Raw genomic sequence first — 22,907 nt, 5'->3', positions numbered from 1 at the left:
GGGTTTTGACAAGTTCTTATAATTTAAAATCCAACAACATATCAAAACTAATGTCATGAATAATTTAAAAGGAAAGAAAAAGAAGATGGAAGGATGAGCAAGCATTAAACACATAGAAAGTGGAAAATGTAAATTGGAAATGTGCAACACATTAAATGATATCAAAATCCTATTAACTACATATCATCAATGATTTCATGAAGTTTTAGCGATTTCTCTTTTTGCTTCACAAAAGTTATAACATGATATTTCTATGAATTAGCAAAAGAATAAATTCAAGCCACTTCACATAATCTTTGTGGTTTTAAGCTATTCTCATTATTAGTTTAGATTAATTTGAGTATTGTGCAGTGGATGAAATTGCATAAAAGCACAAAGTAAAGAGGAAAATTGTCTCCCAGGTGATGGATGATAATTAAGGAGCAAAATCACATCCCTAAAAATAGTGAAGACCACTATAGCCAGATGACCACCAGTTTCGTGTCGCATTGTTCCCTCATAATCCCAAGACAAGTCTGAATTGAAGTCAGCGGGTTCCTCTGAACTCCAAGCAGTTTCCCGACAGTTCACTAGTACAGGACTCATCACCAGAGAAATTTTAGAATACTTTGAATTAGGCCATATACAACTTAATCCTACAAACAGACACTCCAAGTTTAGAAACAAGATAGTAACTTTTAATAGGAGGATGTCTCCACATCCATCCATCCCATGCACGGAATCAAACATTGGTTCATCGAGCTACTGCCAAACCAAGATTTAGGTCTACGCCTTTGATATAGCTGGTTGACATGAGGAAAGAGTGCACACACATCCATACTTCCACATTAAATCTTCTCCCAGCCAGCAGATAAACAAATTATTGCTTGAAACCCCAAGTTGACTTAATCTACAAAAGTGTCATATCTGCCACCATTTCCTGTTTTCCATTACTTTTACAAGCTCATTAGCTAAAGATGCAAAGTCTTCAGCTCCATTTCGCAGATCCTCTGTTTGTTTACTGATCCTCTGAGGATGAAAAGAAGCAGAATAAAGTATACCGTCTCAAAGCCGATTTAACTGGTGATACAATCAAAGAAAGTGACACGGTAATGCTAAGTTGTGTCCGTAAATATATCAGAAAGAACAAGGAAGAAAATGCATAACTATGTGGATCTCTCATTTGTCATCAAATATTAAACTACAAGACATAAAGCAAGGCCCTGAGGTATACTTGAATGAACAGGATGTTGCAGAAAAGGTCCCCATAGCCATAGAATACAGATAATCCAAATTTCATGGCAAAGAAATCGATGACTACCAGTCTACCATCACCAATTGCTGTGAAGTATTGAGGCAGGAAGCGCTATCATCTGAGAGCCTTAGCCTAGAAATGAAAACTGGATGTACTCTCTCTCTCAAACAAAAAGAAGAAAAATGAACTTATTATGAAATGGAGTACTATCATACAAGAGCCTGAACTTAAATTTAGATATACTCTCCCTCTCTAACAAAAAGAAGAAAAAAGAATATGCTCTGTTATTCTGCGAGCGTGAATGTTCTTGCATAACATTTTAGAGCATTTACAGCCTACAGGTCAAATGAAGGGAAATACTCTCAGAGCAAGCATCCCCCTCCTCAATCGGTAACATATGCTTTGTCACTCTAGAGCTGCAAGGTCTTTTTAAATCATGGAGGAAAACAAGCAAAAGATTCTCGATGTACGAAAAATGGTCTCTCATCCTTCTGTGAACAGTGAACCTACATCCTCTAGTACCCATTCTCTACTCTGGAAGGCACCAAGCATATATTATCATTGAACCCGTACCACCTAACAGTATCAACACCTTTAACAATGCCATGACCAAAATACCACTAACAACCGCAAATTTCTATCTTCGTATATCTGCTAATGTATTCATTATATATGCTATCAGTCCCTTCATGGGCTTCTTCCCTTTTTTTTATTTAACTTTTTTGGGTTTCTTCCAACTTTACAGCCCTGCCTCATCTCACCTATTCTCTTGAAATCTAACTTTGAGAAGACAACTTTTATATGTCAACTGGAATAATAGTAACCTTTACCTGAAGTTTTTCCTGGCGTTCCAAAAGTTTGTTTCTTGCTTGTTCAGCCACTGATGAAGCATCCTGCAATGAAAAACCAGATCAGATGACCAATTAGAAACCAATTCAGTATTCCAGTCCATAAGCCAATTGATGAAATCACCCCAGCTTTTCTGTATGTTGCTAAAATTTCTTCTCGAGTTCTAAGTCTCGGTTTCATGTCACTGCTGTCCTCATTAAACAACTTCTCTCGATCCTTTCTACCTTCTGCACAAAAGTAGACATCTAAATTCCCAGAAACTGAAATGTTTCTGAAATAGCTATCATGTAAAATAACATCCGAGTTACCTCTATTGTCATATTGCACTTCATGAGATGAAGTAGGTGCCAGATGCACAGGTTCATCAATTTCTATGTCATCTGCACTAGAATAAAATTTTCAGTTCTATAGATTTCCTAAACAGAAAAGAAAACCCTCAAGGTTATAGAACCAGAAAGACAGAAGACCTATATTAAGTTCAGCAGCATCCTGATAATCTTTAGACATTGCTGATGGATCGGGGGTTAGATTCCTCACAAAGACGTCTTCTAAATGACTTGAACAAGGTTCAGTAATACAAGCAAGTTCCATTGCTTGGTTTAGTTTTTCTCTCTTAAAACCTTTGACAATACCACTGAGAATTCTGGGGCCACCACCCTGCAGTTCGAGTAGTAAGCAAAGGGGAAAAAAATACTAAAGAATATTCACAACACAAAAAACATGAAGCAGTAATATTCACCCAACTGGTTTTTTCTTATGCTTCAAAGAATACGTAATAGCAGCCCTGGTTGCAGCTGCAAGCACTTCATCATGGAGAGAAGGCAAAGAATCTGGAATCCTAGCACAAAAATTACAATGAGGATTAGCTTATTGTTGGATGTACAAATCAAGCTTCTGAGACCGCTTATTGATGCACATGCACATTGAGGTTGCCAAATGCAAGTGAAGTACCTGTAATCATTTTCACTCAGCAATATGGAAAGGAACACCAGCTCAGACCCATTTACCTATGAATAGTACTCAGTTTGAGAAAGAATAGTCGACAATAAACAAGGAAACTGCAAATGTGCCTTAAATAGATACTAATTGAACAAGTTGAACTAAAATGATCCAAATTCCACACTTGCTCTCAAGATTTGAGAAACCTGAAATTTAAAACTGGGCCATACATAAAAATCACTTTAAATACTGATTTTGCATCAGATAAATAAGCCTCTAGAAAATTTTCAAGTAAACTCATTTACCAGTGTAAGATGCCCAGTTTCTGTGGAACTCATTGTCTTCTCCATATTTGCCTTGAAATTCCACCTCAAAAGTGAGGCCAAAGAGGTCTCTTTCACTAGTTCTAAATAGGGTATAGATCTGCAAGAACATATTTCTAGGCTTTAGTTTCTTAGTTGTGTTCTGCCTATGTAAATGGCAACTCATTGATCTCTGACAAATAGGAAATCTTGGATATGAGCAGATAGTTTTCTCATTACCAAACACATTGAAAATTATTAAATGAAACTGGAGAAAACTATCTTTCATTGGCAGCTAAACAAGTAAAATACCTGATCTCAATTTCTCCTGTTTGATAGAGCAGAATCAGTCCACAAACTCTATCATCTTTCACAAAAATCGTTGTCCAACAACAAGGCTTTGTCAGCTTGACTTTGTAAATGGGTTTTTTGTCTCCCTAATGGAACAATATAAAACTTTAGTTCAGAAAAAACACTAGTACAGTGAAAAAAGATACTGGATAAGAGTTACCTGAACAATATGCTTTGCAGTACATAAATGCAACATATCCTTGCAACAAAGCAAAACCAGCAAATCCTCTAAATGGTGGGAGGACTTATCATCTGAAGACTGATTTTCAGTCTCAGATTTGTCATTTCTATTCGTACTGATGTCCTGAGTAGGTTCATTAGTGACCATTTCATCCTTGCAAGCATGTTCCTTCTTCATTCCAAATGATGTACTGGACTCTCTGCTACAGCTTTCTGAAAAGACCAACAAAATTCTAGTATAATAAGTCCACCCCAGAGCGTGAGCAACTTGATACCACTATATCAAAGGTTTCACTTGCCTATAACATGCATAGAAACTGCAGTTCTATCTTTGCTCAAGCGCATTGGTCGAGAGCTGATTAAGTGGCCATTATCAGCATCAATTGTATAAACTGCTCCATCCTTCGTTAAAATTACCATTAGATTCTTAGTTTGATCATTTGCATTTGACCCAGATCGGTATGAACTACCAACTTGGTGTATGACTATGTCGCAAATTACTGACATCATGGAGATTGGGCAGGATACTGTGTCAGCTAAAAACAAGGTTGAGAAGGAATTCATATCAAGCACTGCAATCTGAAAATTGGAGACATAAGAACCAAAGGCCTTGTAAAGGGAAAGCCAAGTAACATATAGAATCTAAATTACAACTAGAAAAAGATGAGAAAGAAAGTCAAACTTACACGACCACATTCATATCCGGCTGCAAGTTTGGCCCCTGAGTTTGTAAATTTTAATGCTTGAACTTGGGAATCAATAATATTAAATGCAGCTCTGCAAATGGGTCCTTCATCCTGAGCCAACTGTTCAACTATAAAATGCACAAACAATTTGGATAAGAAGGTAAACTATAACACTACAGTTGTATTGGAGATGAACCACCCACTCTACAACCCAAAATTTAGAAATCAAGAATTATTATGAAACCGACTTCTGGATATAGGTCGTGGATGTGTGTGGTGCCTGTAAGCACAATATTCTTAATCCTGTTGATTAAAAAGTCTTGTTGGCCAAAAAACGGTGCTATAGATTTTGGTATAAGATGATTGCACATCACCTCAAGCACAACTATCCTGCAGGACAAGAATGTTCCACTTTCTAAATATGATTTCCAGAAGCAAGTTGATATGCTACTGCAACAGAAAAGTTTTATCATTCTATATTTTCCATGAAGACTTTTCCATGGGAAAAGGAAGACACATTTTGATAAGAAACTAAGAGTTTTACGATCTTTGCAAGGAAACCACCTCCTATACTATATATTTGAATGGTGAATAACTGCCCTCTAAGTTTGAAATCTTTAAGGCACTGTCCAAGAAGTTCAATGATGCTTCTTGAGACATGTTAACCTTCCACATACGGACAAATGACAATTAACATTTAGATTATAGATGAATTTCTTATCATGGATGTAAGTTTTCAACGGGCACAGGAAAATATACAACAATACTAGGTCTCATGTCATGGTCACTTGCAATCTTCTCGTGCAGAGAATACCATAGCGATTGAGTAGCCAAAACTTGGGTACCAGCCGCTCAGGTAATTTGATACATACTGACTAAGAGTTCCCAAATCATCCAACTTCAGAACATCACATATTCTTCCCATCTAAAGGGAGGATAAATTAATCAAATACCAAATGGATTAAAAAGATGATTAACTGTTAGACGTTTACCTTCATTTTTAGTCTCTGTAACAAAATGGAAGTGTGTTTCTTTGCTGCTATGCAAATCGTATATCCGGACCTACATTAATACCAACAGTGAACAAAACTGATATAGGAAAAGAATATAGATTTCCAGGTAAAAGATCTAAACAAAGGAAAATTTCTGACCAGACCACATTCATCACCAACAGCTAATCTAAGAGTATGGATGCAAAACTCCAATTTTGATACTGAAGCAATTGAAATAGCTGCATTTGTGCCCCTAATCTGTCAATTAGAACGTTATCCTCAGAATGAGCATGATGAATATATTTTTGAGACTAGAAGTAATGGAGCTACATAACATTGTTCATGAGTGCTAAATAATAGTATAGCTTGGAGAAACAGCATAATGTTCTGTTGGAGAAACTGAACAGTTGCACGAATTATTTGATTCTCACCTCATTTTGCAATACACATAAGGATGACAGAACTGGATAAGTGGCATCCCATATACGAACAGATCCATCGTGATAACCAGCTACATATACTCTCCAAATCCGGTAATCTTTGTCAGATGATAAATGAGGGCATATGCCTCCAGTCAAAGGGAAGCTTGTGCCTCCAGACAACTTCTTTCTTGAACTAGATTTCCTAATTCTGAATATCTAACAGAGGCCACAATTACCTCAGCAATACAAGTATAAATAAAGCAATTAAGTGCAGTAGACGAGGAAAATTGAGGAGTTGCTTGTGTTTATACAAATGAATTACCTCAGCGAGAGCCTTCGATGAGTCTTCATCCATGGGTAAACAGAAGAGATTAGCCACAGTTATGAGAGGATTTATTGTCGGTACTACTGGAGGGATATCTACAGCAGAAACAGATAATTTCTTTTCCTGCTGTGACTCTGAGGCAGATGAGTCAGCAACTTCAAATATTTGTAGGTGCCCAGGGTTTGTCAATACAAATAGAGAAGCAGTTTTCGCACTCCTCAAGGTCCCAGCGGTTATTACTACATCTGCAAAGGGACCAGAAAGAGAGAGGTCCACACGACTAAGACATTGGATAGTCCCCATTCCAGATGACCACTCAACACTGAGAACCTGTAATAGGCAAAATGCATTACATGACAAAATAATGCTAAATTTCCTAAAACCAAATAGACCCTTTTAGCTCAATAGATATGAATTGAGTTGCATGTAGTTGACATCCAAAATTACAGAAAACTACCATTTTCTTGCTTAGCTTCATTTTAACTTGTTCTTCTTCATTTTTTTCTAAATCTTTTGGGGCTTTTCTAAAAGAAAGCTTCTCCTGCTTTCACAGTTACATGGCCACCATTCTGATTGCCACGTATATAGAGATAGCAAATTTTAACACTTGCTGGCTGGAGATGAAACGTGGAAAAAGCTAAATCACATGTTTTTTGTATACCCATGAAAGCATAAAGATTATTTGAGACCTATAAGGCCCTATCCTAAGACTTCTTGAGAACCGAACAAGGACAGAGATCCAGCTGTCAGCTGGTGAATGAGGCTTTCAAAGGATAAGAGCTGTCTTCAAGTGCATAGTCAATTGACTACAGAGATACAAATTTTTGCTCGTGTGTATCAGAGAGAAAAAGAGGTGGGGAAGTAGGAAGTACTTCAGACAATTTATTAGGATACAATTGAGAATGCTTATGAATAAAAAGTTGCATGTTCATATTGATTTTTAACCTTCTTTGACACAAGAAAAGCAATGAGCATGATAAAATAGTTCATAATTTCCTTGAATTGAGCCATTCTATGTATATGTTCCTGTTGCAACCTTTCAAATATTTGATGGTATTTGAATAGGTTTTGAAATTAATGATGCCTAGAGACTCTTCCATCCCCATAAAGTTTCACTGGAAGTTTATTTCGTAAAACCCTTCTACAACAATTTAAATAGCTAGCTTTTAAACAGTTTTTAAACAACAATGATAGAAAACTAATATTTTCACAGGTGTAAATGTGGAAATCACAATGCTCCAATTTTATTCCATAATCAATTCATACATTTTTCTGCCATCTCAAAATTATGTTACTACTTCTCACTAAAGTAATCATATTGAGGAAAAAGATAGTTTTTACAAACATATCTATTTACTTTTCTGAATGTAGAAGGAAATTGGTGGTAAAGAAGATCAAATAAATTACAGTTACCACATGTTGAAAAAATTAAATGCTAGTCTTATATGCTTGATTACAGAAGTCTCTATATAATTAAGTAAGTTACCCACCGTCAGAACCTCCTCAGATCCTATCTCGTCACCGCCATAAATAAGTAGTTGACCATCACTGTCTCGGTGAGACTTGTAATTTGCCCACCAGTGCAACACTATCACTGGAAGCCTCTTTTCAGCAGATGATAATTGCAGCTTAACCACCTGCTCTGATAATCCAGATTGTTGGCATTTACCAGGGACAGAAGTCGACGTTTTCCAAAACAAGATATCTCCATCTATATATCCAACAGCAAGAATGGATCCGTCACAGGATGCCCAACAAAGAGCAGTTATCTCTTTCTCCTCTAATTCATGAGATGCATCACGTGGAAGGCCCAAATCTCCATTACTTGGATTGTCAACTTCATTCTTCAACCACAGAACCTTATTACCTCTAACAATGACAATCTGAGCTTCAAGAACATCCCAAAGAATAATTAATCCACTCTGATAGGCAATTAATACTCTGCAATAGAAAATTTCAGTGACATTCTTCATCAACTTCCAAATAGAACGTTGTAGTTGACCCAAAAGAACAAATAAGCAACTAGATGAGCATGCTAATAGATTTGGATTTTATTTCTTTCCCGTTACTTTTATGGTTCCAAAATTAAACCTAGTAAAAATTTGTTGAATTGCAAAAATATAAGAGGACACGCAAATGGACTTGATAATTTTCAATGAACAGTATACATGCATGAATAACTTTGTACCTTTTTAGTGACTCACTTCTGATACTTTTCGATCTTAATTAGAAGCCTTTGTTAACTTAAAAAAATGAATGCAAGATGTTAGAATAACAGAGACCCAATGAGCTCAAAATCATGTCCATAAGGATCTGCACCAAGATAGTTCTTCAGAAAGGTTATTGAAAAATCAAAAATTGGATACAAATTCTTACAGCTTCCAAAACAAGAGACACTTAGGTTCCGTTTGATAAAACTGAATCTGAATTCTAAAGTCTGAATTCTGAAATCTGAATACTGAAACAATTAATTTGCTGAATTTTAAGCACTAAAAAAAATATATAAATGTCTGAATTTTAATGTTAAACCTATTTATATTGTTTGATAAATATTTATAGTTGAATGCTTAATAAGTTTAATTTGACAATTTTGCCATTATATCCTTTCATTCCAAAAAGATATAGAATCTATCATTTAATTAGTTTAAAATTGTTAGGTATGAAAATGACAATATTTATTTTTAAATCAAATTAATATAAAATGTAAAATATATTATATGAGGAGTATGGAGAAGCTGGGAAAGTCATTAGAAAGGGAGAAAAGAGAAACTAAAAATCGTTAGATAGAGAATATTATATTGTTTAATTAGATAAGAATTTTGAACATAATTAACAACAAGGGTAGATTTGGTAGATAAGATAAGGTAATTGAAGTAATTCTATTGATTCTTATCAGAATTAAGTATTCAATTAGGATTCTTGTGCTGAAAAAAATACACACAGGTTCAGCACTGCTTAACAAATTCAGCAAATAGATTTTCATTTATCAAACACTCAAAACATCTGAATGTCTAAAAAAATTCAGATTCAGCACTTTTTTATGTTATCAAATAGACCCTTAGCTTGCAAATAAGGTATGAAAATCTCATAATTTCCATGCTAGGACAGATGTTAACATATATATGGCAACGTAGGTGGCATAAAGCTAAAACACTAGTCTGGATAAAACCACACGTCATTTATCCCATCTGGCCAATTTTATATGCAATATTCAGCCCAGGACAGAGCAACGACACACCACGGAATTGGGCTATATTTGCCTTTTAGATACATTTATACAGAAGATCACTGAAGGCCACCATTAACATAATCCAACAAGCTTAATAAGGAGCACATTATGGATCCAAGAATACTATTATCGGTGAAGCTACTACCATCTTGTGGTGTATATTGGGCAACAATTTAAAATCAAATCTTCAGAACTTGGCATTAAGATCTACTGCTTCTTTATCAATTCGTCAAAACCAGAAATACTTCTTGATTTAATTGGTAAAAAAGCATTGCCTTAAACAAGAAGACATCCAAGTTGCAAGCAAAGATGGCATCCAAAAAGTTGTAACCAATTGCTCGATCAAGAACTCAAACTAGGTATCCTTGAAAAGACTAAAGGGAAATTAAATGGAGACCGTTGTTGGTCCTGATTTGGGCTACTACAATAATACAAAGCAAAGGCAACAGAGACTCAAGTGAGAACAGGTCTTGCCTAGTTCCAGAAGAACAAGGTTGGGGAAGAACTCCAACTACAGGTTGATGAAAGGGAACTGAAAATCCAACTGCCTCTGTGAAGTAACAGAAAATGGTGCCATTAGATGTAAGTAAAACCTTGTCAAACTAACCATACGCACTTTGAACTTAAAAAAAAACATACGAACACATTTATCTGTTGCAAAAACAAAAGCTTAAATTTAAGGATTGGGAGAAGAAAGCTTGAACTGAATCTGATGCAGTTAAAAGAATTGCTAAATTTTGAGCATTTACAGAAGGATAAATATTTTCACAAGTCTCTGACTGCAGAAGATACTAGTTGTTATCAAATAAACTATTCAACACAAAAATTGGAAATTTGTTTAAAAAAAAACTAAAAATTGCATACAAGTAATATCAATTGAAAATGTACAATTATGATCAGAACGAGAACCTGAAGGTATATGATATGGCAAGTGCAAAAGCTCAGCATTTTCTGCATCATACTTCACAACAGAGATTACTCCATATTCATCTCCAACATACCTAGTGTAGCATGGAAAATTTCAAAAACAACCACCACTACCCCTTTAGCAGCCAGAATCATTAGAGATAAAAACAATGTGGAAAGTCATTGTAATAAGCATACATAAGATTGGAGCTGCTGATTATTGAGAAAGCAGTTATATTTGATTCCCAGCATAAACTGCATGCTAGACACCTACTTTTCAGATTCCATACCTGCAAACGAGCGGTAAGGTAGTAAGCATACAGAGGGAGCGAACTTTCTAAAAAATTGCTAACCACGAGTCTTTCACAGTATCCATCATGTTGACTCTTTCCAAGAGATGAGATGCAGGAGCATCTTTCACCAAATCTTATGGTAACAAAATATTATCCATATCTCAGAATTAGGAAAACATATAAGAAGATGAAGAATTTAAAACAGAACATACTTCATCATCTATTGGAACCAATTAGGACCACAAAATACTCATCTTTCTAACAGAGTGAATAGCTTGATGACAACCTGATCAACACCAATCATTTAACAATCAAAATTGCATTAAGTTATATCTAAAACTAACATAGGCTGACATGAGTAAGCAGTTTGGTTAACTCTGACACCAGATGTGCATGCAAGTGATAAAGGCATGTTGCTAGGTGAACCTCTTTGACATCTCTCCGGATGTAGAAGGGTAAATAGTAGCCATAGAGATTCAAAAGGTTTTTATCTATTTTCACATTGCTTTTATAACCGTGATAACTTTTCTCTATCTAGCTATTGGTCCAGCTTGCAGCCAGAAGCCAGAAAAATTTTCAATCAAAATCCAATTTGGCTTTGGATGGCATCATATTAATCACAAGAAAACCACGACTCATTTGAAAGTAAAGCTACATGACTGGTAAACATAAATATACATCAGTTAGGCCCAAAATGTTTCAAAAAAGACTTAACCAAGTTTAGTCTTAGAGGGTGGTCTTTGTAAGTCTGAAAGAGATTTTAATCAAGCATCGATCAGGAATATGTTGGAGTCCAGGGAATACTTCAGCCACCAACAGTAGTAGCATAAAGAGCATTATATATAAAGAATATAGCATAGAAAATTTGATTCTATGAATGTTTAATAAACAGTCTAATGTTGTTGACAAGCAGGCACGTTGGAGGAAAAAATGCATCTAGATGTCTAATTAAAACATCATTGATCTACAAGCTGCATTGTGCCATCACAACATATCTAAAAACCATATGACCCACAAATAATCAGTACCTGAATACTGTTATCAATAGTTATGCTGATCAAAGAACCTTCATTGTGAATAAACTGCCAAAAAAAAAGATAGATAGATAGATAGAATCATAGATTATAGCAATGCGTTTCTTCTGAAACAAAAATAAAGCTAAAATTCATGAAGAAATATGCCTTAAATTGTTAGGTAAATAATTGGAATAAGTAACTGTAGATAGCACCATCAAGCGGAAAATATTGCACAACCTTATAATTCAACATGGAACAAGCTAATAAAAATGTGGCTATTACCGACTCACAAAAAAACAGATCGAAGAGACATCTGTGCCCCATCTCAGATAAAAAGGTTAAGAGAAGTTCCTTATGGTTTGAAAACCACGATAAAGAAAGAGGTTAACGAAGTATTAACACCTAATCTGAGGATCAGTCTCATGACTAGTCAATTTATATATGTAGGTAAACATGATCTGATAGGAGAGAGTAACAAAAAATTCAAACTGGTAAGATATGCAAATAAAGAGGGACACCTCTTTGCAATTCTAGTTAGGTGAAACTCTCAAGGATACATCAATTCCAAATAGGCAACCAGTCTTCCTAGAACACCAAGGAACTCCAGGTTGGAGCATATAATATACAGGAACAGAGAAACAGAGAAGTTGGAACCATGATAAATCCCAGATTCAATTGAATTACGGAAAGAGTCCTAGAGGCATCAGAAGACATGTAACACCAAAATGACATGGAAGCAAAAATTTTCATAAAGACCACAAGGTTGAAAGACTTTCCATGTAATATGAACCACACACCTCCAAATATTTGTATGCATGTTGCTCGGGAGAAATCAAGAGGCCTTCTATATTATCACCACCAATCAATTTTATCCTACCATCCCTGAATGGGAATGAAAGAAGAAACATCAATTGAAAAATATAGAGTTGAACATGTGTCTTAAACTAATGCAAGTTTCATATTGATTCATTAATAAATCACCAGCAAGTGATTTTATGTTATAAATGGGTTGGCAGGCAAGCTATAATTTCCCACTCCCAAATCCCAAATTATAGAAACAAAGATACAAGAAAAATGTAAGCTAAATTTTTGCACTACCCAATGCCGTGCTATACATCCCCCAGAACAGTCCAAAACAGTTTAAATGACATATGTAGCTCTCCATACTTCATATGTGAATTTTAGAACATAGCTACGACGCTATCAACATTTGGCTAAAGGATTAAATGATTTCCTTCTCATTTTGTCATTTCCTCCTCCAGTTTCATATTGATACTGCTTATTCGGGTCTAGAACTGAATAGATTAGTATTAACCGGCAAGGCACAGCTTTAGGGCCTAATTTAGGTCATGTAACGCATTATCGCATTCAAATAATTATCATGAAAGAATGAGTGTGCATTTAATGGTTAAAACAGAAGAATGACAATGAATTGTAACGATAGAAACTAGAAGTCCAGGATGCTGCTATTGGTCAATTTTGCCCTGAGCCTAGAACCCAGAGGATCAATCTGGCAAGTAAAATTACAATTGTCAGATTGCAAATACCTCTGCAATGCACTCAGTATATCGGACTGCATAGTCGTACACATGACACAATATGCATGTGCACAAACAAAAATAATAAGATGGACTGAAGGAATTGATGGAATTTTTAATTGAAATTCACAAGTTATCCCATGTAACCTTGAGAAAGAGCTAGACTTACAATGTCCCAACCGCCAATAAATTCTGAATAGGATCAAAAGCGAGAATGGATGCTGTCGACGGGATACCATGATGTACATTGATGCGGAAATCCACATCCTCCGGTGTAAGACAACTGCCTGCGTTGTGCTGAATGTAGAAAAAGATAAGTAACAGAGCAGAGCCCATGGCCCAAAATTCTCCAAATATTTCGAATTTGGTTGTGAAGAACGTGATAAAAAAATTATTATTCCCATGAAAATGTATGAATTGTGGATGACCGGCCGGCTAAGGTCGGACGTTGACTAAGTCGCTGCTTTGCAAAGCAACCCAACTATGTGGTAGAACAAATAATTTAAGCGTTCGATCAAATTACGGTACTGATGAGATATGAAGCAAGTAGGAAGGCAATAGAGTGGTAATTGTACCGGAGGCGGGGGATTATGATGGCGATGAAGCGCTGCGGCCTTCTGAAATAGGCGTTTTGCCAACATGCCTGATGCTTGATGATGATTATAATGCTTAGCAACTGAGGAGTGATCAAGGAGCAGACTTGTTTCTTTTTTTTTTCTTTTTTTTTTTTTTTTGAAGGAAGATTTGTTTCTTTAATGGTTTGGTTTTGAATCTTTTGATCACATTTTATTGCTTGCTCTGTTTGTCGGCTTCCTTCCGATTTGTTTACCATTTCTCGTTACCATTCCTTTTAACATTTTTGTTTTGATGTGACGATATTACGTGCCCCAAAAATAAAAAGATTTTTTTTTATATTTTTTATTTCATATATATCAAATGTTTTTTCTTTAAGATAAATGTGAAATTTCGAATTTAAAATACCTTACTTATATTCTTTCCTTTGTAACACTCGATTCATTCATTCTTCGTTATATACATCGCAACTTGACAGTGTTATTTAAAAAAAAAAAATTCAAATATTTTCTTCCTAAAACACACTCTAAATGAAAATATATAAAGAATACGAAGACATAAAGTGCAAAAATTAAGCATATAACTACTATGTTCATTAATTGAACATATGGAAAGAAAATTATATTGTGCATGTCAACAATAGCATATTCAAAGATATTACATAGAAAGGACATGATGCGGACTATTTTTGGCAAAAACTTGGGTAGATCTGGTGTAATAGACTATGTACATACACTGGATCTATCCAATTGTTTGTCATGATTTTTAATTGCATTTGCCTGTATATGATGTGTGTGTAAGCGGCGGTAATTAGCTCTATAGCTCTATAGTTATAGTAAATTTGTACAGTTTAATTGAAAAAATCGTTCAAAATATTCCTTACATTTTTTGTAAATGAACTTTTTTGTCCTTCATTTTTAAAATAATAAATTTACATCTCTTATAAATTTAAATTGGAGAAAAATGGGATGGGTTGTTTAGAGAGAGAGCGAGTAAGTGAGAGGTCCAACCTCAATCCTTCTCACTTATACTATAAAAAAAAAATAGCAAATTTTGGTCCCAACTTAGTCTCCAACCAATTTTTAGTTTGAAATCACCATTTAAGTAGATATTTTTTATGTGCAAAAATATGATATCCCACTTTTTTTTTGTGGAAAAAATGAATAAATATAAATTTGATACAATCCCATTTTTTCAGGGAAAAAAATGTTCAGGTCAAATCCTATTTTTTTAAGGACAAAAATAAATATGTATAGGTTCATTTGTTTAACTATAAATACAATCTAACATTTTTTTTCCCTAAAAAAATTATCATTTGCAAGTTACATGATAAATTCAAAGTAAAAAGGAGCTGAAAACTTAGATTAAGACTAAAATTTACTGAATTAATTTTATAAGATATGTAAAATTATTATTTTACAAGTGAAGGACCATAGAGTTCATGTTACAAAAACGTAATGGATGTTTTAAATGATTTTCCCAGCTTGATCATAACTTTAATTTGGAAATATGTGAACTATTTCCACGATTGCCTGTTTTGTTCATTTACAATGGCTGGCGACATTGTTGACCAGTTTTTATTCAATTATATATGATATTAAACATTTACTAACATAGAGTAACTCATTCAACTTTATTTGACATGATACATACTGTTAAGAAAGTGCGTGGCTAACTATAAAAAGCGACATACATATTTTAAACAAGGATTACGAAATAAATTTCAATTGTGAAAAATGTCAAGGATAAAAATTTATAACAAAAATATTGGAAAAAATTAAATTGGAATTAGAACTAAAGATATCATTCCAAACCTTAATTTTTTAAAAAGTTTTAGCAAAAGTTAATGGTAATATTTATAAAAAAAAAAACCTCAATGGTTTGACATATATATACACTTTAATTCTTCGTAGTTTGAAAGCATACAATTTAACCACTTGTGACTATAATCAAAGTGAAACCATTGGATTTTCCATTAATTTTGAATAGTGAAACTTTTCAAATCAAATTATTATAGTATTACAGAATCACTCCTCAATCTAAGGTTAATATAATATTTTAAAAAAATGAGAGCAAACCAATTTTAAAAAAATTATGAGTTAAAAATTGAAAATTCAGAAAAAGTTTATATTTTCCTCATTTCAATGCTATTGTTGGACTGTTACACCAAAATAAAAAAAAAATTTATCTGCTTATGGGATTTATTGTTGTCAAATTGTGATTTGTTCTTATCCTTTTTAAAGAGGTGAAGTAAATATAAGGTTAGCCCAACAGAATCATTGAAAATGAAACAAACACATCTTTTTTTCCTCAAAATTTTTTAAAAGCATAGCATCTCTCAAATGTTATTTAGAATATTATTTTAACCTTAAATTGAGGGGTGATTTTTGTAATTTTATAATAATTTTAGAATAATGTTATTTGCACTCATTTTTTTGTTATTTGGTTCTCACAATTTGTTTTATCATATAATCTAATCAATGAAAACGATATAGTTAAAATAGTAGTGACAGTATGATTAGCAAAATTGGGATTGCAAGCTATATTTTCCTAATTTTATTGGAAAAGTTTGACTGCTAAATCTAACAATTTCACTTTGATTATAATTACAAGACGTTAAATTATATGTTTTCAAAGTATAGGGAGCTGAATTACATATACACCAAACTACAGGGAATTTTTGTGTACTCAATGCAAAAATTAAAGGTGCTCTTATCAAAGAAAACAGTTAAGAGAAATTGATAGTACTTGTAAAAGCAAGATGGGGATGTAGCTCAGATGGTAGAGCGCTCGCTTAGCATGCGAGAGGTACGGGGATCGATACCCCGCATCTCCATGTTTGACTTTTGGTTTTGTAACTGTTTTTGTAAGAAAGTGTTATTAGTATTTTCATTTTCATTAATTACCCCCCACTATTGTTCCAATTGTGTAGTTTTTGTAATTATTTTTGTTAGAAAAATGTTATTTACATTCCTATTTTTATTAATTGTACACTCCCACTATTATTGTAATTGTGTAGTGTAGTCTGATTTTGATTTTGTAATTATTTTCACCAGGAAAATATTATTTACACTTCTATTTTTGTTAATTATATACCTACAATCATTCTAATTGTATAATTTTTATCTATTCTATTATATAATAAAACAAATAATTGCGGTGCAAACAATGTTTTCCTTTCATTATTATCTCCGATTTTGGTTATTGTAACTATTTTCATTTCGTTATTACATCTAGTTTCGATTTTTGTAACCATTTTCGTTAGAAAAATATTATTTACACTCCTATTTTTATTAATTATACTGCTACTATCATTCTTTTTTTTTTTTTTTGATAATCACTTCCACTATCATTTTCATTGTATCATTTTTATTTATTAGATTTTATGATAAAATAAATAATAAGAGTGTAAATAACAAAAAAAAAAAAGAATGATAGTAATCAAAAAAGAATATAATAGCCTTACATTATTATCTCCGTTTTCAGCTTTTTTTTTTGGGGTGTAATGGGATATACCCCTGGTTACGTCATCAATCAAAATTTCCAAAATAAAATACAAATCCACCTAAAGTTGCGTGCCATTTATCCAACCATGTCGTAAAAGTAGTAGTATCCTATTTTCTCTCTCGTCAACTCGGTTCAGGTTCAGGTTCAGGTTCAGGTGCAGCAGCATCATCTTCAACATCTCGATCCGTTGGCAAGTAGAGCACCTTACTCTTCCTACTAGCACCATTCCAAAGTCCAAAGTCAGGAACCGCCCGCCCTCACGCGAGCACCATGAAGTTTCCATCCTCCAAAGCTCAAGGTACAACCCCATCCCACCCTTCTGTCTCTTCCCCCCCCCCCCTCGTGTACGTCAGCACACACACACACACATATATATGTATATCTGTGCTGTATAATCGTTAAGAGTAGGGTAAGATTGGCTTGGTTGACCGGCTACGTATCTTTTGTTAGAGAAGATTCCTTAAGGTTTTGATTGAAATGAAGTTTTTGCGGTTGATATCATCGTGATTACTGGGTTACCTCTTTTTCTTGTTTATGGATAACATGAATTGTAGCAAGATTTAGTTCCGGAGATCTAGTTTAAGATAAATTAATTGACCTAAAATTACTATGGATTCTCCAGAGGACACCAACCCCAAATTTTTTTTTTTTTTTATGAACGCTGTTCACTAGACAATGCGTGGCATTTGGTAGCTGTGGCCGTTGATTGCTTGCCCACTAGACTTGCTTGAACAATTTGGATAGCTTCTAAAAGCCGAATGAAATCGGCGCATGATGTACTTAAACCCCTCTCGGCCCCACCACCCTCCACTCAAGTACACGATCTATTTAATCAATCATAAAGCTAGGTAGGAATTGTATAATGAACCGTGTGATTTGCATAATTTGGTGTTTGCATATTCTGTGATTTGCATAATTTGGTGTGATTTGCATAATTTGGTGTTTGCATATTCTGTTGACATTATTGTTGTACTGATTTATCATATAAGACAGTTCATTATTTACATTAACTTGTGGAAGATTGTGTTTGCAAGTTTAGTTTTGTCAAATTACTATTTGATTGGTGTGTCTTCTGATAATGTAACCCAGGAGATATGTATAAGGAGGCGAAGAGGAGTTCCTACTTTGATTTACCTGCACTTGATGTTTCCATAGCATTTCCTCAAGCAACTCCAGCATCCATCTTCCCTCCTTGTGGTAAGATTTTCATTTCTACTCTCCCTGAGAATGCTGTATAAATGTGTCCCTTTCACGTCTGTTGTGTGCCCCACGCCCACGCACCCCCCCCCAGGCCTGCGCGGGGTTGGCAGATAATATCAACTGTAGGTTATATATCTAGACCAGTTAAGTGTGTTTCTTGGTGTCTTTTGATGGATTATTCCTTGAATGGGTTCTCCTGTACATCAAATCACAGCTTCGGACTACTACCAGTTTGATGACCTTTTGACCCCTGACGAAAAAGAGACCAGACAGAAAGTGAGAAAATGCATGGAAAAAGAAGTAGCTCCAATAATGGCTAAGGTACTTGCTTTATTTTTAGCTGCAATCTTCTGCCACATTTAATTGACTTGTTGTGCTGTCAAAAATTTTTTCTTTATACATCTGATGTGAGTGGAACTTAGAAATTGTAATAAGGTGGTTATGGCTATTATTCTATATATTTTAACTAAAACATTTATTCATTGAATTTATCTCTTCAGTACTGGGAGAAGGCAGAGTTTCCATTTGAAGTTGTCCCAAAGCTTGGTGCCTTGTGTATTGCAGGTAGCACTCTCAAGGTATTTCAGGAATCCTGGTAGTTTGTTTCTAAATTATCATCAGTCACCATTATCTTGACAAGTGAATTGTCTGATTAATCATGCCTCTCAGGGATATGGCTGTCCTGGTCTTTCTATCACTGCAAGCGCTGTTGCTACTGCAGAACTTGCTAGAGTTGATGCAAGCTGCTCTACCTTCATATTGGTGCATTCTTCTTTGGCAATGCTCACTATTGGTAAAGCCTCAGCATGATTTGCTTACAATCAAATGAATTCTAGATTCAAGGCAGCTGGTATTTTCTTGAAGATACTGATGTTGATTATTTTATGTTCAAATGCTCTGTCAATTATAGGAATGTGTGGATCAGAATCCCAAAAGCAAAAATATCTACCTTCATTGGCCAAACTTGATACCATAGGTTGTTGGGTGAGAACATCTTATGCGCACATTCATTCATGTAAAATCTTCCATCTTGACATATTAAATTCAAAAATACTTCTGCTGGATCCAGGCTTTGACTGAACCTGACTACGGAAGTGATGCAAGTGCCTTAAGAACAACTGCAACAAAGGTTCAAACTAATTATTTCACGTTGTCATTTGAGACAATATGTGGTGCAAGGGGTTGATGTCTCTCAAACTCTTGTTTTTCTTTTGCTGACTTCAATTTCCAGGTTGCAGGCGGTTGGATCCTTGAAGGGCAGAAGAGATGGATAGGAAACAGCACCTTTGCTGATATATTGGTTGTATTTGCTAGAAACACAACCACAAACCAGATAAATGGGTATGTGAGGGCTGTAATATGAGAATTTAACACTGTTTGCTCATGATGCATAAAACTTTTGCATGGAATTGTAGATTCCCTCCTTGCATTCTGGCCTCTGTCCTGCTTCAAATTCAGGATATTTGGAAATTTTTGTGGTGCGTGTTCTACGATGTCTGTGAAATTCTGTGGGTGGTTGTGTCACTGAGTTCCTTGTGTTAGATTAGGGTATAAATCTTGATATGGTGCAAGATAAATATCTCATTCTTGCTGGCAAAATTCATCTGCATGTCCTATTGCTTAATAAGAGTGATGCTTCTTACAGATTTATTGTAAAGAAGGATGCTCCAGGACTACAAGCCACAAAGATAGAAAATAAGATTGGATTGCGAATTGTGCAAAATGGAGACATTCTACTGAAGAAAGTGTTCGTCCCTGATGAAGACAGATTATCTGGTGTAAATTCCTTTCAGGATACAAACAAGGTATGGAGGTAGTAGATGCCACTTTCTTTAAATGGCTCTTCCTAGTAGTAATAAAATCTTGTATGCCTACCATTAATAAGAATTTTGCATTTTCTTTTGTCTGCAGCAGCTCCCGATATTAAGAATTTATGTCCGGAATAAAGTTTTTTTTTTCTGCATTTTCACTGTTGACTTGCTTATGTCTTTTTTATAGACTCTTAAATGTCTCATTTATGCATTCATATCTAGCTGATCATTGACCCTGTCTTACATTCAGGTGCTTGCTATTTCACGTGTTATGGTTGCTTGGCAACCTATTGGCATTGTGATGGGTGTTTATGACATGTGTCACAGGTAGTGCTACGTACTAGTCATCAAATGCTTGCTTAATCACATCTATTGATGAAAAAATCTGGCCTTTTGGCTTCCTTGCAACTTTTCCAATATAAGGAATTTCTGCAATCAGCTATAATTGGGCATCAGCGATGATACATTTCCATCACATTCATTTTTTTCTCTGCCATAACATGTCACCAAAGAAAAAAAAATCACTTCTGGTCAATTACTTGTTTTTTCTCGTTGATAAGATTGAAGTCAACTATAAGGCATACTTCGTCAACTTCAGGAATCTTACTTTTGCATCTTTGTTCTTCATTTAGAAAAATCGTAAGCTAAAGTGGATGGTAAAAATTAATCTTGGTGTTTTCACCTGAGGAAGACCTTGAATTGGCTTGGAAGTTGATATTTTTCTTGTAGTATATGTTGGATTGAAACCCATTTTGGCTTTCCAAGCCTTTCATTTGACCAACTTTGTTTTCTATAATCTGAAAGGTACTTGAAAGAGAGAAAGCAGTTCGGAGCTCCTCTAGCAGCTTTTCAGATCAATCAACAAAAACTGGTTCAGATGTTGAGTAATATTCAAGCCATGATTCTGATTGGGTGGCGCCTATGCAAGTTGTATGAGAGTGGTACGCTGACTCCTGGTCGTGCCAGCATGGGAAAGGTGAGAGTTGGCACTTTCTTTTGAACTCTTTGCTGGTGTAACATCGCATTCTTCACTGTGTTAATGGTCTGTTTTTCCAGTCATGGATTACCTTGAGGGCCAGGGAGACCGTGTCTCTTGGTCGTGAATTACTTGGTGGCAACGGGATATTAGCCGACTTTTTGGTTGCAAAGGTATACCCGTTGATTTTATGATCACCCGCTAGCAGATTTTCTGTATGTTGCTTGCACTAGTCTCACCTCCACGTACGACTTTAAAATCAAATCCAAACTTTAGCAAAATAATTTGCTGGAATTCATCTCAAGTAATGAAGCCTTAATAATTCATATTTCTGTCCAGGCATTTTGTGATTTGGAGCCGATCTATACATACGAAGGCACTTATGACATCAATACCCTGGTAACGGGTAGGGAGATTACTGGTATTTCTAGTTTTAAGCCAGCTGCCGTTAGACAACAAAGCCGCCTTTAAATTGCTTACTTCTACATCAAAGAATTGCTCTCTGTTCTGTGTGGGCATCGTAAGTTGCAAGGGAACTTTTGAGAAGGATCAAGGAAGCCAGAGGTTACCAAGTTGAGAAAAAAGTCCATTTATAAAGATGCCAATGATGTGGCCCATCTTATCAACTACTGTTGGCAGGCCACGAAACTTGAACTTCCAATTTCTAAGCCATCTTTTCTGTTGATTGATCTTTCTTGAACATGGTACAACATTGTTTGGATAGAAAGTTATTTGAAATAATTACTGTGGCACTTTTTGTAGCACTTTTTGTGATGTGATGTATGAGAAATAAAAATGTGATTGGAAATTGTGTATGATGCAAGTAAAACAAAATTTGAAATTTTTATTCGAAAATCTTGCAATCCGGACACACCTGCTTGAGCAATGCCTTGATGCTCAAAACATCATTGTTCTGTTGTCGACCTTATCATCGACAGACCACTAGCTAAGCTGGGACTTGCACATGCAACTGGAGGCAGGGACTGATTACTATAGCTGTCAAACAAATTCATTTAATTAAGTTTATTTATATCCATTCATGAATAAATGGGTATGAATATCTTAAATTTTTACATATAGGTATAAATGGGTTACTCGATAATACCCACTTAATAAATAGGTATCATTGGATAACCCATCAAATTCAATTAACCCATTTAGAATTGTCTTCTCCCAAATCTCCTCTCTTCTTCCACCCATTTTTTTTTTTCAAATATATATAAAGGTCCAAATTCCACTTTTTAAATGACAAAAATGAATATAGATTGGGTCAAATCTCACCTTTTTACGAAAAAATAAATATAGTTCGGGTTAGATTATATTTTTTTAGGGACAAAAATGAATATGAATCGGGACATTTATTTAATTACAAATGGGATTTGATCTTTTTGTCCTAAAAAGCTGACAATGTATGGGTTATGTGATGGATTTAGAATAAAAAGTGATAAAAAATTTAAGTTGGAATCAAATATTACTAATTTTATTTTATAAGGGATCTAACATTACTATTTAAAAAGTGAAGAACGAATAATTCATTTCACGAAATGCGATGAACGTTTTGAGCGATTTTCTCAAATA

At 34.7% G+C, this 22,907-nt stretch overlaps 2 protein-coding genes and 1 non-coding gene across 3 annotated transcripts; 2 read left to right on the top strand and 1 right to left on the bottom strand.

Moving 5' to 3' along the window:
- Positions 1-757: 757 nt before the first annotated feature.
- Positions 758-14,029, bottom strand: LOC113693652 (uncharacterized). The gene is given in 24 exon segments (XM_072051859.1): positions 758-1,008; positions 2,065-2,127; positions 2,207-2,310; positions 2,392-2,463; positions 2,551-2,740; positions 2,828-2,921; positions 3,035-3,090; positions 3,328-3,445; positions 3,637-3,761; positions 3,836-4,135; positions 4,138-4,434; positions 4,542-4,669; positions 5,534-5,603; positions 5,693-5,791; positions 5,965-6,171; positions 6,278-6,610; positions 7,771-8,221; positions 9,984-10,059; positions 10,419-10,510; positions 10,614-10,705; positions 11,737-11,790; positions 12,522-12,606; positions 13,432-13,559; positions 13,838-14,029. Coding segments are annotated over 24 exon segments (3,408 nt in total). The 5' UTR covers positions 13,904-14,029; the 3' UTR covers positions 758-900.
- Positions 14,030-16,598: 2,569 nt separating this feature from the next.
- On the top strand, positions 16,599-16,671 carry TRNAA-AGC (transfer RNA alanine (anticodon AGC)). Its single transcript has one exon. It is a non-coding gene; the product is annotated as a tRNA-Ala (tRNA).
- A 743-nt stretch (positions 16,672-17,414) lies between these two features.
- On the top strand, positions 17,415-22,144 carry LOC113693700 (acyl-coenzyme A oxidase 4, peroxisomal). Its single transcript, XM_027212308.2, has 13 exons — positions 17,415-17,640; positions 18,432-18,539; positions 18,757-18,863; positions 19,043-19,120; positions 19,212-19,335; positions 19,453-19,526; positions 19,612-19,671; positions 19,774-19,883; positions 20,188-20,347; positions 20,604-20,680; positions 21,158-21,329; positions 21,410-21,502; positions 21,669-22,144. Exons 1-13 carry the CDS (start codon positions 17,613-17,615, stop codon positions 21,798-21,800), a joined length of 1,323 nt encoding a protein of 440 aa, XP_027068109.1. The 5' UTR covers positions 17,415-17,612; the 3' UTR covers positions 21,801-22,144.
- The last annotated feature ends 763 nt before the right edge of the window (positions 22,145-22,907 follow it).

Source organism: Coffea arabica, chromosome 6c, assembly GCF_036785885.1.
Source record: "Coffea arabica cultivar ET-39 chromosome 6c, Coffea Arabica ET-39 HiFi, whole genome shotgun sequence".
Taxonomy (NCBI): Eukaryota; Viridiplantae; Streptophyta; class Magnoliopsida; order Gentianales; family Rubiaceae; genus Coffea; species Coffea arabica.
This window is presented reverse-complemented; position numbering and strand designations above follow the sequence as displayed.